Source organism: Mastacembelus armatus, unplaced genomic scaffold (assembly GCF_900324485.2).
Source record: "Mastacembelus armatus unplaced genomic scaffold, fMasArm1.2, whole genome shotgun sequence".
NCBI classification, from domain to species: Eukaryota; Metazoa; Chordata; class Actinopteri; order Synbranchiformes; family Mastacembelidae; genus Mastacembelus; species Mastacembelus armatus.
This window is the reverse complement of record NW_022872881.1, coordinates 83,827-99,426: the sequence shown is the minus strand read 5'-3', so window position 1 is coordinate 99,426 and position 15,600 is coordinate 83,827. Positions and strand designations below refer to the sequence as shown.

General features: G+C 49.0%; 2 protein-coding genes across 3 annotated transcripts; one reads left to right on the top strand and one right to left on the bottom strand.

Moving 5' to 3' along the window:
* Positions 1–716: 716 nt before the first annotated feature.
* Positions 717–11,446, bottom strand: LOC113132362 (nuclear pore complex protein Nup133-like). The gene is made up of 25 exons (XM_026310354.2): positions 11,185–11,446; positions 10,523–10,638; positions 10,092–10,195; positions 9,590–9,823; positions 9,331–9,501; positions 8,541–8,696; positions 8,249–8,319; positions 7,784–7,931; positions 7,423–7,570; positions 6,998–7,152; positions 6,660–6,751; positions 6,227–6,390; positions 5,866–5,960; positions 5,449–5,673; positions 5,241–5,363; positions 5,035–5,134; positions 4,632–4,895; positions 4,143–4,276; positions 3,635–3,793; positions 2,587–2,722; positions 2,090–2,208; positions 1,604–1,684; positions 1,439–1,503; positions 1,174–1,262; positions 717–951 (listed from the first exon to the last, which is right to left on the bottom strand). Exons 1-25 carry the CDS (start codon positions 11,307–11,309, stop codon positions 815–817), a joined length of 3,411 nt encoding a protein of 1,136 aa, XP_026166139.1. The 5' UTR covers positions 11,310–11,446; the 3' UTR covers positions 717–814.
* taf5l (TAF5-like RNA polymerase II, p300/CBP-associated factor (PCAF)-associated factor) lies at positions 7,824–15,098 on the top strand. 2 transcript variants are annotated; one of them, XM_026310356.1, is made up of 5 exons: positions 7,824–7,960; positions 12,215–12,356; positions 12,619–12,723; positions 12,809–13,569; positions 13,806–15,098. In XM_026310356.1, the coding sequence occupies exons 2-5, from the start codon at positions 12,218–12,220 to the stop codon at positions 14,601–14,603; spliced, it is 1,803 nt and encodes a 600-aa protein (XP_026166141.1). In that variant the 5' UTR covers positions 7,824–7,960; positions 12,215–12,217; the 3' UTR covers positions 14,604–15,098. The 2 variants fall into 2 exon arrangements, with proteins under 2 accessions (XP_026166141.1, XP_026166140.1); XM_026310355.1 differs by lacking the exon at positions 7,824–7,960 and adding an exon at positions 11,712–11,837.
* The last annotated feature ends 502 nt before the right edge of the window (positions 15,099–15,600 follow it).

Here is a 15,600-nt window from a genome sequence, read left to right as displayed (position 1 = left end):
AGTAGTTTATTAAGCAAAAAAAAAACACAAATATTCTCAAGTCCCAGCTTCTGAAATGTGAGCATTTCCTGTTTGTATCACTTTTGTGTAAACATACATGAAATATCTTTGGGTTTTGGTTGATTTGTTGGATAAAACAGCTGGTTTGAAGATGTAAACATCAGTTCTTGGAGCTTGTGATCAACATTTTACAGGTGAAATAATCAGTAATGAAAATTACCCTTAGTTGTGTCTCTGACTGCCGTCCAGGCTGCTGCTGCTCGTGAACCTGCCACTCCCTCATTTCTGGAGTGACCCAGCCAGAATCCCCCAGCCAATAGAAAACTTAGCAAGAATCAGGAATGTAAGTGCAGAAGTCAGAAACTGACCGGTGACCTGACCAGAGACGTTCAGCGACAGCAAGGCATAGGTGGCCACATACATGGCGAGGACGATGAAGGTCTTGAACATGACCTAAGTCATCTTCACCTTGTTGGCCTTGGGGTTAAGTGTGGCCTCCATCAGCTGGGTGGGGTGCTCCTCCAGGGCCACCCATTGGAGAATGTGTGGTGCCAGGTCTTCCCCTATATCACTCTATCCACTAACAACCTTTTACACTACCTCTGCTGCTTTAAAAGAGAAATGCTGCAGAAACACCACTAGATGTCAGTAAATAGCCACTGACTGAAATAACAAACTGGATTTAATGTATGTTTTTGTAAAAACCTTAGACTTAGTAGAGAAATACTAACACGTTTATTTAGAAAATGGTACAAACATTCAAACAACTCTTCAAAATGATTAGGAAGCAAAGGGAGTGGGAACAGAACAGTCATCACATCTGGGCTTGGAGGTAATGTTCGTAATTGGCCCGAAGGACAAATTCGAAATAAGGTTTTGATTTCAAATTGCTCAGATCATCCGACTCCAGCAGATCTTTGACGTCAGGCAGGTACGTCTGCAGAGGAACTCCTGAAAAACAGTTTACTTTGTCAGGCAGGAAAACGTGAGAACAGATTCGGTGTTTGTTAAATGAAGTGAAACATAATTTAAACCAGTTTATCTGCACAGATACACATGACAGTTACTCACTACATTCGTTTTTGAAAAAACATGAATAACTATACACACGTCCTCCAAGACCCCCGAGTGGTAGAACTGTACTGTCCTGTGTGTACTTCGGTTTATTCTCACCTTCCTGTATGAGTTTGAGGAGGATCTTGACGAAGATACTGTCCTTGGCAGCTTCCAGAGGGTCATCGTTCCCGTCAGCAGACGACCAGCTGGGAGGAACGCAGCGGCAAAGTCAAACAACATGTATGTACATCTACTTCCTGTCTACTTTCATTTGCAAACACCTCTAAACTGCATCTAATGATTTCAGTGACATCAACATTGAATTGAGGCTAATCTTTGGTTGAATGCTGAGCTCCGTAAAAACACGGCAGGCGGCTCTTACTCGTCTCTCCTGAGCGCTTTGCTGAAGATCTCACATTTCAGCGAGTCGATGTCCACAGCGTCCTCCTGCAACACACAAACCCACGAGTTGACTTTTCACTGGGGCCAAACCCGACCAGTCGAAGCTCAAACAGGCGGAGCGGCCTCAGTGAAAGCAGGACGTTACCTCGCTGACGTACTCCAGCAGGTCCAGAGCCTTTTTGAAGTCGTACTCGTTGGCTCCTCTGTTGTCGTCACAGACGTACAACTGTGAGGAGGAGGAGCTGTTACAGCAGGTCTACAGAAACATGGCTGCCAAACATTCACGGCCTTTATTAGGCATCAAAGCAAACTTATCTGTTCTCTCTCTCTCTCGACCAAAGGAATGTGGTGATGTTTGAAGATGAATTCACTCAAATCAACAAACATTTTCTCCCTTTAAAGTGCAGCAGCAGCAGCAGCACACTGACACCTTGAGTAGAGTGCATGCTAATTTCCCACAGACCGCATCTAAAGATAGGCAACCACTTCCTGCCGCTGTGCAAACTGAAACCCAAATATCACCATGAGACGGCGTATGGCGGTGTCACTTCTGCAGATCTGTTATCTGTGTTTAAACACACACACTCAGTAGTTCCTGTTCTGTGAGTGTATACAGTGTGTTTGCTTCCACCTGTATGAGGTTGTGAGCGCTGAGCAGAGGCATGGTGTCCGGGTTCTGCTGTTTCTCCTCCAGCAGCTGTCGAGGCAGAGTCTCCTGATGCAGCAGGAAGCGCTCCTGCTCCACGATGTCTGGGTGGACACACACAAGTCTGCTTACACAACACACTCAGTAAAACGTCAGATCCCAATTCTGCAGGAAACGGTCAAACCGAAGGCTAAACTCTGAATGAGGAAGAGGAAGTCATTTATCAGCACCCGGAGTGAGAAGGGAAGAGCTAGAGTTTTCTTACACTGCGGGAATCGTATTTATGGTAACACGACGTTAAAACAACCACATGGATTCTGATCTGACCGTTCTGACGGAGCTCGCACACTCACATCATCTAGGACCACATGTGCAAGTGGACCAGATCTGATCTGAGACCATCTGGTTTGGTCTGTTCACACTGTGGGAACATCAGGACTGAGTCAGTGGAGGGAAAACAGCAGCTCAGGTTGTGTTTTTACCAGCAACTTCTTTGTTGAGTTCGTCCTCCGGCAGGTCGGACGCCAGCGCCGTCAGTTTACTGAGGGCCAGCAACGTCTTCTTCTTCACGAAGTAACGTGTCTCCATGTTGGCCTGGCTGTAGAGCGTCCTGTAGGCCTGCACGCACGCACACACACACACACACACACACACACACACACACACACACACACACACATCAGTGACATCATCAGTCTGCAGGAAACTAACTGAAGATCCTTATTTCTGTGATAAAAAGAAGAATGGATGTTTCAATGAAGTGCGAGGACAAAACCTTCGGCCACAGACACTGACGCTCTCAGTCTACAGACGGTCTTTTCTAATCACAGACAGATTTGAAACCAGGAGTCTCATCACTTCTGCTAATGACAAAGTAAAAAGGGAAGTTTCTGTGTGTGTGTTAACCAGAGATACGTGTGTGCGTGTTAACCAGAGATATGTGCGTGTGTGTGTGTGTGTGGTTTTTCTCTGTGCTTGTTAAGTGAGAACAGGAAGTAAGGGTGTATAAAATGTGTGTGTGTGTGTGTTTAACAGAGGCTCTACTTGCTGCTGCGCTCTGGTTATGTGCACTAACAAGTTTAAAACAGGAAGGAAATAGTGTGTTTTTTCTGTACTGTGAGTTAGTACAGGAAAGGGCGGGGAGGACGGAAGGAAGGAAGGAAGGAAGGAAAGGAAAGATTCATTAGGATAAGATTAGAGATAAGATTAGAGATAAGATTATATAATCCTGTGTTTTGCTTCTATACTACATCGTTATACCTGTGGGATGGAACTACGCTCATTTCACAGCTGAAGGTTTCAAATTTGATGTTTCTCCTCCGAGTGACTCAGATGTGTTTTAAACTAAGTGTGAACAGACCAAACCAGATGTTTGCAGATCAGCTCTGGGCCAGTTTGGGGTCATAGGAGGAAAAACAAAAGTGAAAGAGGAAACAGGAACAGGACGGAAGAAGGAAGGTGTATGTGAGACTTTTGTTCTTAGTGATGTGTGGCTCCAGGAAACAAGCTGTGTGTGTGTGTGTGTCGTACGCTGTGGTAGTTATGCACGTGGATGTGGTGCAGCCAGCTCAGGTGCTGGTGGGCCTGCAGGAAGCTGGACAGCTGCTGGTGCTGAGCGGCGGGCTGGGACAGCAGCTTTCCCCTCTTCCCCTTCTCCATGTACCAGCGAAACAGAAAATCGGCAAAATTCTGCAGCAGACGGTGACAGAGAGAGGAAGTTGGTGACTCATCGGCCTGACAGTAACTCCACATAAGCGTGACTTGTGTTCACACTTACCGTGGCAGGAAGTATTCACTACCATTCACATTTTATGGTGTTTAAACAAACTGACACTTCCCTCCATCAGTCTACACTTGATACCTCATGACTCATTTCCAGCTCCAGGGCTTCCTGAACCTCAGCCAGCTGCTGATTCAGAATCTGATTCTTCTGGTTCAGCTTTGTCTTTATGTCAGAGCTGAATTCCTGGGATTTTGGCTTGAGTGTCAGGACGTCCACCTTTATCTAAAGTCAACGACCAACAGCGTTTGTCCGTACCTGGTCTGCAAACTTGGCCATGTAGTGCTGCAGGCGGCTCTGGTTGTCTGTCTGCTCGCACATCTGGACCAGGATGTCGAAGTCGCAGTACTTCTCAGCCAGCGCTGCCACCCACTGGTACTGACCCAGCTCCACTGCAACACCAAACAGCTGCACAGTCACAATCACAGCACAAACCCACCGCAACACCCTCACTGTATGTCAGGCCAGGTATACGTGCACACTTTACCCAACCTCTCACAGTTCATCACACAAACACACACCTTCATATTATTTTGATGTCGTCTTGTAAACTGTAACTGTGTCTCATTCTGTAGTAAAGACGTTATTTCCTCTCCCTGCACGTTGATTTCTGCTTTTCTGTTGACGACTGTGGTGTTTTATATTTGTGCAGAACAAACGTTCACAGGCTCTAGTGTGTGACTCCTGTGAATCGAGTCCTGTTCAGTTATTAAATTGGCCCTCAGTACTGGTTCATCCTCCACTTACAGAGCGGGGTCAGCAGCTCAGAGCGGCGCTGGCTGTACTCCATCTCCAGGCTGTTGTAGCGCTCCTGGGAGGTCCCCGGGGGCCTCCGCTGCTGCAGGGAGCTCAGCTGGGCCACGTAGCCTCCCAGGTAGATGTCCAACAGCGCCACCAGCTGCTCACACAGGACACTGCGCAGCTCTGAGTCGGCATGGGGGTACACTGAGCGCAGGATGATCTCGTGCTGTCGAGAGATGATGGTGCGAACGCCACCAACACCCCCTGAGGCTGCAGGGTGAAAGGTTGAGCGGGACAGAAGGGGTTAATAACTTACTTTCACACCAGCTGTATCCACAAAACCACACATACACACACATACGATTATTGTGTGTGAGAGTTTTAAAAAGCAAAGATGAGTGTGTGTCACCTGTCCAGGGGACGTATTCAGGCTCTGCAGCAGCTTTTTCAGCAGCTCTGTACATCGAGGCCTTGGTCTCTCTGTACTGCCCAGCAGCCTGGAGCATGTCCTGCACACATGGGGCACAAGCTATAAAAACTGTTTAACACTGATGCTGGTGTCAGATCACAGCAGCTGGTGTCGCACATTAAAGGAGCGAGGAGCAGAGTCTCCACCTTGACGATGATGTTGACGGTGAGAACCACCTCGGCCCACTGCACCGAGTCGACCGGGTTCTCCTTCAGGCTGCGCTCCTCCTCCTCCAGCAGACAATCGAACACCGAGGAGATCTGAGAGACCTGTGAGAGGACAAACAGTGCAACAGTCACATGACATCCACACGCTACAGTAACGATCACCGCAGGGCACCGCTCAGACTCAGACCTCTCTGAAGAAGACGTCGGCGGCGGTGAGGCTGGGCGGCACGGCGGTGTTGGTCCTCTGCAGGGCGGAGCCGATGGCCCGGTTTACCAGCTCGGCGTGTTTGCTGTGGTAGTTCTTCAGCACCATGGCCGCCTGCAGCTTCTCAGCGTGCTCGCACAGCAGCAGGCGCGTCGCCATGGGAGACGAACGCACCGTCACCTGGCCGAGCCGGTCCAGCAAACCCACCTGTCAGGAGCACGGTGACAGTCATTCACATGCGATTCTACCTCCCTGTTCTTTTTAATCCAGCTGCGTCAGTCGGTTTGTCGTGTACTTTCAGTATACAAGAACAAACTCATCACTGAAGGTCATTTCTAAACAGACCCTTAATATTTTAATTGCCTGTGTGTGTGTGTGAATGTGTGTGTGTGTGTGTACCTGGAGCAGGAAGTCCATGAAGCAGCCGTGGGCCTTCATCTTGTCTTCCAGCTGGTGGAGGATGATGAGGGAGGTGAGAGGAAATCCAGCGCTCTCTGCATGAACAGAAAGAGAAATAAATCTGAACAAGTATAAATGAGTCTCGGACTGTTCACTGTTTTAAAATGCACCACATTCATTGTTTCTGTCAGTCTGTGGGTGGATCTGTGCTGAATTAACACACACACACACACACACACACACACACACACACACACACACACACACACACACACACACACACACACACACACACACACAGGCTGCTTCTTTTGATGGCCTGTGCATCAGCAGTCTCTCCCTCCCACTTTCCCCTCCTCACCATCGGGGACAGACTCGGCCCAGCGGGGGTCCGAGGCCGGGTAGTCGTCCACCAGGTCCAGGTTGATCTGAGTCACCACACTGTCCAGGTCGGCTCCCTCCTCCCCGTCACCGTCGGCGGGAAAGATCTCGTCTATGACCATCTGAGCCCCCACCAGATCATTACTGAGAAGAGACAGAGGGTTATTTTCAGTTTGAGTCTGAGTCCACATCCCCTGAGTGTCCTGCTGTTTCTGTGTTTATTCCTACACATCCATGTCCGTCAGTGACTTGAGCCCAGCTCTGGGTGTGAACACCGTTAAGCTGATTGAAAACAACACCACACAAGTTACCCAAAGCTGCTCGGTCTGATATGTTCATTCGACCAAGCTCATTCACTCTCAGTAAAAGATTTTGTTTTTCAGAACAGATCTGGGAGTAACTTCCTGACATACCGACAGAACTGCAGAAACGCTGCCTTCAGGAGTTTGGTTTTATCCTCCTGAGCTACAGGCTCCACTCTGGTCGGCGTCTCCATGACTGAAACCTTGAAAGCAGAAGCGAAATCAGAAATACGTTTTAGACCCAGGAATCAAAGAGATAAACAACATGTGTCCTTTTATCCAACACGTGAACAGCACATGCAGATATTGCAAAATGAACATTCTTCCAGGGCTTCTGCACAGTTCAAGCTTTTAAAACTGAAACCAGGTTAAATTTACTGTGTGTTGCTTTTCATGTGCAGCCTGTCTGATTTCACCAGGTGCTGTGGTGTTGCCAGTCTGAGTTTTACCTCTGGAGCTGCAGCCAGTGAGGAGCACAGGGAGTCCTCCATGGTCTCTGGCAGGATGGAGGCGCTCTCTCTGGCCACCACCGCCACCAGGCCGCTGTTCTGGGAGAAAAACACCGGCAGGTTGGCGCAGCAGCCTCCTCCACGTACGCCATCACCTGGACACAGACTTTATTAGGCCTCATTCTGACGTCATTCAGCACAATAATAACACTGCTTGATGATAAATGATTGGGCCAAGGGCCACATATGATTTTTACATGAGGAAGTTTCTGCTAAAATCAGATTCGTGCAAGAACAAAAACTGAAAATTAAATATAAGGATTTAATGACATTAACTCTTATATAACTCCTTATATTCGTATTGACATGTATCTGTCGTAAACCAAGAATCCTTTCCTGATGCAAACACAGCTGCCACTTCCTACCAGGTGAATTAAAGCTGATTTTCTCATCAGGTATCGCCGCCCTGCTGGTTCCCGTGGAACAGGCGAACACCAGCTCCTCGTTGTAGAGGAAGGCGGTGGAGCCAGGGGAGGGCAGCACCAGGCGTGTGGACTGCAGGGCCTCCTCACTCTGAGGTAACAAACATATGATCAACAAAAAACACCTACCTACCATTTATTACGACTGCAAGTATAAAAAACACATGAAATCACAGATGCAACCACTCAAAGCATGGGAAGTGTTAAAATGATTTTGGCTAAACTGAACTGACCCCCTTATTAGACCCAAAATCCTGAAGCATCACTAAACTGAACCTTCTGCAGGATCAGGATCAGGACTGACCTGGAACGGAGGGTTGTACTTGGTGACCTCCACAGTAAACTGGTCAGAGATGGAGGCCCCGTTGTCCTGCAGGGTCACCAGGCAGAAGTAGGCCAAGCAGGGGGTGTCTGACGGGTGCCAGGCTGCAGCCAAAACCACCAGGCCGGCTCTGAAAACACAGCATAGATTTCGGCTCAGGTTGGACTCAGATATATTCAGCGCTTTGAGCACAACAATATGTGTACAAAAGCAGGTAACTCTAAAAGCTTCAGTTTTCATTATTAGCATTAACATTAGCCACTTAGACCAACCATCCATCCATCCATTTGTTATCTATACCCGCCTATTCCTAAGCTGGGTGAGGGGGATCTGCTGGAGCCTTTAGACAAACCATGAAATCCAAATTTGAAACTAATTTAAATGAATAATTACCAGAAAGCCAGTGTTCACAGAGACTGAGTTTATGCTAAAGTGCGACACACTCACTGGCTGAGCTTCATGTCCAGGTACACCACATTCGCTCCCTCCTTCATCTCCTCGTAGTTGCTCTCTGAGCCCTGATGGGACAGAAGATTTCATGTGTGACCATCATGTGAGATTAAAGGAAATTTAATCACATGACCACGGCCAGTATAAGAACTATTTAATCCTGGAATATTTCATTTAATGAAAACTGTATTTGACAGTAAATGTTAGAATATAAACTATATTCCTGTTTCTCAGTGAATGAATCACACTGATATAAACTGTATATGAAGATGTGCGTCCCCGTACTGACCCAGATGGCGTCTGCGATGCTCTCGGTCAGAGCTCTGTGGGTGTCCCAGCTGAGGATCTGGTGCTCCCAGTTGTAGTCGACCTCCCATTTACTCAGACTGGAGCTGGTCAGTGTGTACAAGCAGCTGGTTCCGCCCACCCACAGCACACTGTGGAGCTGCACAGACACAGGTTCACTACCTGAGCACAGGCATCCTGCAGCTGGCTGACTACTGAAAACACTGCAGGGATGCAGCCTGTGATTTGTTATTTTGCACAAATTCCCTTTAGAGACTAAAACAATAAATGATTGTGAGCAGAGAGACGCTGGTGGAACCAGAGACCAGTTGACTCTTTGTCCCTTCAGAGCCTGTAAACAGTGACTGCCGTTCTCAGAGTCTGGAGCTGGTTTTTGGAAAAAGACGGGCCTCCCATTGTTGGTGACGAGCGGTGTGGCTCCCACTGCCAAACTGTGCACCGAATGTCATAACATCTGTCACATTTTTAAGAAATTCTGCCAAACAAACACCAATAAACCACTGAACCCATATTTTAAACTAACTGCATGATAAAAAACACGAAGTGCCCAGAGGAACACCTCCTACTGGGTGTAGTGTTGTTATAGCCACTTATTTTGAATGACTTCATGTGTGACCAGGATCTGTACTTTTTCAGGAAGGTTCATTTTAAAAATAACCGTGGGTGTAAGATCGCTTTGTGTGGTTGATTTAATTTCCGATGAATATGCCCATCAGCCTGCTCTCCATAAGCTGCACCACACTCTGAATGCAGGATCTGTCCGCGCGGCTCACCGTGCTGTTGGCCGGCTGAGAGAGGATGCCGAACAAGGTGGAGACACGGCGTCCGATGCCGGACAGCACGCCCTGACCCTGCTGCAGGGCTCGGTAATGCAGCTTTCCTGAAGAATCCACACTCGCTCTCAGCAGCTGACTCTTCTCTGAGGACAAGACAAAGCTCCCTCCCTGACAGAGGAGAGAGAAGTGGGAAATACAGACAGCAAGACTGGCCCAGGCTAAAGGCCAAAATGTGATTTACTGAGGGTTTGCTTACTCTGACAGCAACAACAAAGTTACAGAGATCTCCCAGGTCCACCTCGGTCTCTGTGTAGTTGCCCTCCTGAGCCAAGCTGGGCCAGAGACGAGCAGTTCCCTCTGCAGCCACCGCCAGGACGGAGACGGACTGAACGGCAGCCGTTTCCAGAGGAGCAACAGACGTCACAGCCACGAGGTCGGCGGTGTAGTTGTACTCACTGCCGGGCAGCTGCAGCTCCTTACACACCGACAGCTGCAGGAAAACACACAGAAGGGCTTTAAATCATGGATCTTGGGATCCTCCAGGAGGAGCTGGACAACACAGAGACAGGTATCTGGACTAGGAACCTTGGCCTCAGACAAACAGCAAAAATTAAAAGGTACAGATGGATAATTTCCTGTTGATTAACTAATCAATTGTTTCCAGCCTCCGAACTGCCAGAAAGTTCCATTTATAAAGCAAAAACATTTTCTCACATTGAATTTACGGATCTGCTGTTGGAAACAAAGCCTAAATGTACCTTAGCAACAGCAGTCTGGCAGATTTTCCAGATGATGAGTTTCTCTCCACAAACCAACCAGGCCCAGCCGCTCTCATTCACCTTCACTGAGATCTGGTCATCGACTGGAAGCACCAAGAGACAGAGAAATGTTCAGAGGAGCAAAACTGGAGCAGGAACCAGTGCTTTTATCAAACCCTGACAGACACTCTGATGTCAAGCAAACCAGAATCCCAAATAAAGAGCAGAAACACTGTGGATTTGATCCAGAAGCCTGAGCAGAACATGAGCAAAGTCGGGAGTTGGCTGAGCAAACCCTGTTTAATTCAGGAGGTACTGTGACTGCAGAATATTTTAATCTCAATATTTATTTACTTATCAACAAAACACTGTTAAATAATAAGATACACTGTTTATCCTACATCCTCCAGCCCTGGCAGAGTTTCCTTTACCATCGGCCGTAGTGAGAGCCTCCATCACTTTGACAGGCAGCGACGAGCCGAAGGTTTGCACATCATAGTTCAGCGACTCTGCAGTGGCGTGACTCTGCACTCGGGTGGGTGTCGACCTGAGGGGGTAAAGCAGGGTCTGAATAAAAATACAAGCTGAATATTGAATTAGTCTGTGGTGCTGCTGAACTGATGTGTTTAAGGTAAATATAAAAACCACTGGGTCTCTTCTTGTCCTCGTGAGACTCAGAGCTCTGTCAGTCTCTCTCCCATCACCCCCCATTCAGGTTCTGGACCTGGTACTGGGACCCCTCTGTCTCCCTCCTCTGGTGCCTGGTTCAGATGTTGGATCTGGGTCTTGACCCTGCAGGAGCCCCAGCCACCTCATTGTCTCTCCCTCTGTTTTTCCCTTGTGTGTTCATATGTTGTTTCATTTTCCCCATTAGAGGCTTAATTATTGAACTACAGGGCTAAGGACATAAACATCACAAGGGGTTTTTCTCTGATATTGTGCTAAATAAACCAAACTGTCTCGTCTAATGTTGATTTAATATAAGTGACCGACACAAACTAACGCACAGCCTCAGTTTTCAACACAAACCGGTGATAATACTGATTCAGGAGGGTCCAGTGTGGTTTAGTTTTAGCGGGGCGGTCTCTCTCACCTGGCCGACAGGCTCGGTCTGCGCGGGGAGAACAGACTCTTGGCCGCCCCGGAGACGCTCTTCCTGCCGGGGGTCCTGCCCTGCTGCCTGCGGCCGGAACCCGGGGCGGTACGGGGACTAAACATGGCTGCTCCGGTACCCGGTACGGCTCAGCACCGGACAAAACCTGTACGAGTTTAACAAACAGGTTCCGGTAAAAATGCGTCCAACTGTCCGAACAGCGCGCGGTGATGTCGCTTCAAAAATACGTCATCGATTGACAAGCCACGCCCATGGAAAGAAAATTATTTAGCAATAACTAAATAATAAACAATAAAAATAACTAACAATGTCCGTTTTTAAATTAAATAACAAATTAAATGAAGAGTTTCGCTCATAAACAGAGTTTTAATTTTTTTTTTTTTTTTTTTTAAAGCGGTCGATCATCGATACACGGTGCTCAACGTGAAATCAGGCCGAAGTAGTCGAACACCGATAGCCGGTGAGCTAGCAGGCTAACGTTAGCCTAGCATGATCTGATGGAGCTGGTCGGGGGGGCGGACGATGGAGCAGCAATGGCAGCGGTGTAGTTTCAGCTGAATACCGAGCTGCACCAGACCCCCGTCGACTTGCAAACAGTAACCGAGGACAAGAAGAGAAAAGCGCGATATGCAGTGAGTATTTATTTCCAGACCATCAAGATACGGAACCGGATCGATCCCGCTAAAAGTCTGGAGCCGCCTCCGGGCCCAGGGCGGGTTAGCCGATTAGCTTCCTCTCATGTGGAAACCTGGCAGCTTTGGGTTTGTCTCCAGCTCCAGGTGTTCCAGGCTCATTAGTATTAGCTGACAGGTGTGTCTGGGGTTTCATTAGGGCGTTTGTAGAGTGTTTTGGCTCAGTTAACGTGTTAGCTCGGTCATTAGCTACTGGGACGGCTAATCTTGATGATGACTCGGAACCTAAACATCGTCCTTCGTCAGGATGAGAGTGAAAGTGATGTGCAGGTGTGTTCGCAGGTGTGTGTGACATCGGTGTGCTTGTTGGGTCACAGGTCATGAAGCGGGTCCGCACTGAGCAGATCCAGTATGCCGTGGCTCAGTACCTGAAGAGGAGGCAGTATGTGGACTCTGAAGGCTCCCTGAAGGGGACCAAGCTCTTCCAGTCAGCCGAGGAGATGGCTGCCAGCCTCACAGGTGAGCACAGGTGAACACAGGTGAACATGATGTCATTACAGCACTGAGCCCAGCCAGACACGATTTTCACCTTTACATTTGTTTAAAGTCACTGTAGACACAGTATATGTGGTGCATGTGTTGCCAGGTAAGGTGGTTTTCCACCCACCTGGGCTACTTCCTTTATTTGACCAGGAACAAATTGAGAAAATGGTTCTACCCTTAACATGATAACGTTCCTCGTTCTCTCCCACTGCTTCTTTCCTTCTTCACGTCTGAGCAGTGCAGGCGGAGTCCGGCTGTGCCAACATCGTCTCTGCTGCACCCTGCCAGTCTGACCCACAGCAGTATGAGACCCAGTACTCCAGACTGCGCTCCTTTCTGTCAGGTAGCACATCCGCATTGCTGCTGCACAGTCACAGGAGTCCTTCCTTAGCTGCAGCTGTGATCTTGGTTTTTTTATTTTATTTTAGAGACAGAACTATCCTGGGCGAAGGAGGTGAGCTGCATCCTCTACCCACTGTTCGTCTACCTCCACCTGGACATGGTGCGCGGTGGCCTGAAGGGGGCAGTAGATGGATTTTACAGTCGCTTCCACGGCGCCTTTCTTCAGGACAGCGAGCAGCGTGCCACCATAGAGCAGCTCCGCCATGTTCTCACTATTCAGGACATTGCAGCCAACCCCCGGCTGAGTGCTTTCCTGGAGCACAAGTATGTGGTTCACCTGACGGAGCCTGCCTACAGCTACCTGCTGCGCTACCTGCAGAGCGAGGACAACAGCGCCCTCTGCAAGGCCCTCAGCACGCACCTGCAGGTGGAGGTCACTGCTTCCCAGCGCACAGACTACCAACTGTATGGCGGTACCAGTGGGTCTACCGCCGCCCCAAACTCCACCTCCTCCTGGGCAGGAGTGGATGGAGCTGAGTGTGGGGACGGGGTGGAAGTCCCTGCAGGGATCCCACAGAACGAGGCGGCCCTGGAGGGACTGCAGGACTGCATAAAGAAAGTCCGCGAGGGCCCCCCCTCGCTCACCACCGTGTGTTTTTATGCTTTCCACCACACGGAGCAGATGCTGAACACGGCTGAGGTGTCGGCCGACAGCCGGCTGCTGGCCGCCGGCTTCGACAGCTCCACAGTGAAGCTCTGGAGCCTCCGAGCCAGAAAGCTGAAGGCCAAACCGCATCAGGCTGATGTGTCGCGCATCCACCTGGCATGTGATGTACTGGAGGAGGAAGTGAGTCGAGATAAGGTTGAAGGGTCTAGTGGGTGTTATTCCATTAATGTTATAGCTTCTAATCAGTGAGTTAATCTAATTAAAATAATCTCTAGTTCTGGCTGGAGTTCTAACTGCTCACTCTTTTTTTGTTTTTCACATCATTTGAACATGAATGTTTTCACAAACACACAGTGGCAGTTCAGGGCAGAGATGGTTTGTGTTATGTGTTGCTTATTTCTGTTGTTTCTGCGCAGGTGGATGAGGAAGACGGCTCAGGCAGCGAGATAAAGACGCTGCGGGGTCACAGCGGCCCGGTGTATCGTACCTCCTTCCTGACGGACAGCTCGGGCCTGCTCTCCTGCTCTGAAGACACGACCGTCCGCTACTGGGACCTGGGCAGCTTCACCAACACGGCTCTGTACCAGGGCCACGCCTACCCGGTGTGGGACGTGGACGTCAGTCCCTGCAGCCTTTACTTTGCGAGCGGTTCCCACGACCGCACCGCGCGCCTCTGGACATTCTCTCGCACCTACCCGCTGCGGCTGTACGCTGGGCATCTCGCTGACGTTGACTGTGTCAAATTCCACCCCAACTCCAACTATCTGGCCACCGGCTCCACAGACAAGACTGTCCGGCTGTGGGGCACCCAGCAGGGTGCGTCCGTTCGCCTTTTCACTGGCCACCGCGGCCCGGTGCTTTCACTCGCGTTCTCCCCTAACGGGAAGTACTTGGCGTCAGCTGGTGAGGACCAGCGGGTGAAGCTGTGGGACTTAGCATCAGGGACGTTGTACAAAGACCTGCGGGGACACACAGACAACATCACCAGCCTGTCCTTCAGCCCGGACAGCAGCCTGGTGGCCTCCTCGTCTATGGACAACTCGGTCCGGGTGTGGGACATCCGCAACTCCCACGGTGGGACGCCTGCTGACGGCTCATCCAGCGAGCTGGTGGGACTGTACACTGGAAACACCAGCAACGTGCTGAACGTGCAGTTCATGGCCTGCAACCTGCTGCTGGTGACGGGAACTGCACAGGAGAAGACAGAGCAGTAGCCACGGCCGTCGGGTTTTTGAGCCTGAATGGTTCCGGGTGTTAGATTGATGATGTCGCCAGTCTTAGACAAGAAGCAAAGAATATTTTTTTTGTAAATCAGGAAGTCTCATTCTTTAAAAACAGAAGCTACAGAGTGAAATTTAAAACCCCAGAACAGCGGGTTGGTTTTCCTGCGTGAGCCTGCTGTAGGTATTTGAGTTAGCGGTGTAATAGTCTTGCTGAGGACTTTCCTAAGAATCAAAGTCTGTATTTTTCAAGCTGTTCTGTCAGTAACTGTGCAATGCTTAAAAAGATTCAGTATTTTTGTAACATGGAACCCTCCAGGTTGTGCTTACAGAGCGATTCAAATGTAAATGAAAGTGATTTGGTTTCCCTGCATTTTCATATGAAAGTTTTTTTGTTTGTATTTCATTTATACTTTCAGCCAGTTTCCTCTGTGTTTGTCAGTAAACTGTTGTACTCTAAGACAAAATAAATAACAGAATATATTTGAACTAATGTTTCACTCAGCTCCTTTTTTGTTTTGTCATTGAGTATCATGAAAAGTCCGTCCTGGTCTTTTGTCCGTCCCCGTCCAGGAGGTGGCAGGAGAGTTTGGGGTGGAGGACGCCTCCACCTGCAGGCGTGTGCTGAGGGTCCTGAGTGACACCCAAAGGCTGAAAACATTGACACCTGTGTGTAATGTGACCCAGCCTGCTTGTTTTTGGACTGTGGGAGGAAAGCGGAGCAATCTTTGCATCCCAAAGACCGAACCACTACATCACATATCGTCCTCCCAGGTAAATAAATATCTGCTCATTTTCTTTTGTCCAGATTTTGTTTGTAATTTACATTCACATGAAACTTTAACTTAAACCTCGTCCAGAGCTGCTGGGCTCAGCTCTCCTAAGCATCAGGTGCCAGAATCAAAGATTTCTCGTAGTGCAGAAAGGGCTTCAGGACCCTGTTCTCAGTTCAGTACCTGCTTGACATGCTTCCATTACATACCATAAGCTC

What these genes read in the sequence shown, in the direction of transcription:
- taf5l (XM_026310356.1), top strand. Translation starts at nt 12,218, where the DNA reads ATGAAGCGGGTCCGCACTGAGCAGATCCAGTATGCCGTGGCTCAGTAC. An exon ending in GATGGCTGCCAGCCTCACAG is followed by an intron (nt 12,357 to 12,618) that starts GTGAGCACAGGT and finishes ACGTCTGAGCAG; the next exon opens with TGCAGGCGGAGTCCGGCTGT. An exon ending in GTGATGTACTGGAGGAGGAA is followed by an intron (nt 13,570 to 13,805) that starts GTGAGTCGAGAT and finishes GTTTCTGCGCAG; the next exon opens with GTGGATGAGGAAGACGGCTC.
- LOC113132362 (XM_026310354.2), bottom strand. Translation starts at nt 11,309, where the DNA reads ATGTTTAGTCCCCGTACCGCCCCGGGTTCCGGCCGCAGGCAGCAGGGC. An exon ending in GGCCGAGTCTGTCCCCGATG is followed by an intron (nt 5,961 to 6,226) that starts GTGAGGAGGGGA and finishes CTGTTCATGCAG; the next exon opens with AGAGCGCTGGATTTCCTCTC. An exon ending in ACGTGCATAACTACCACAGC is followed by an intron (nt 2,723 to 3,634) that starts GTACGACACACA and finishes GCGTGCGTGCAG; the next exon opens with GCCTACAGGACGCTCTACAG.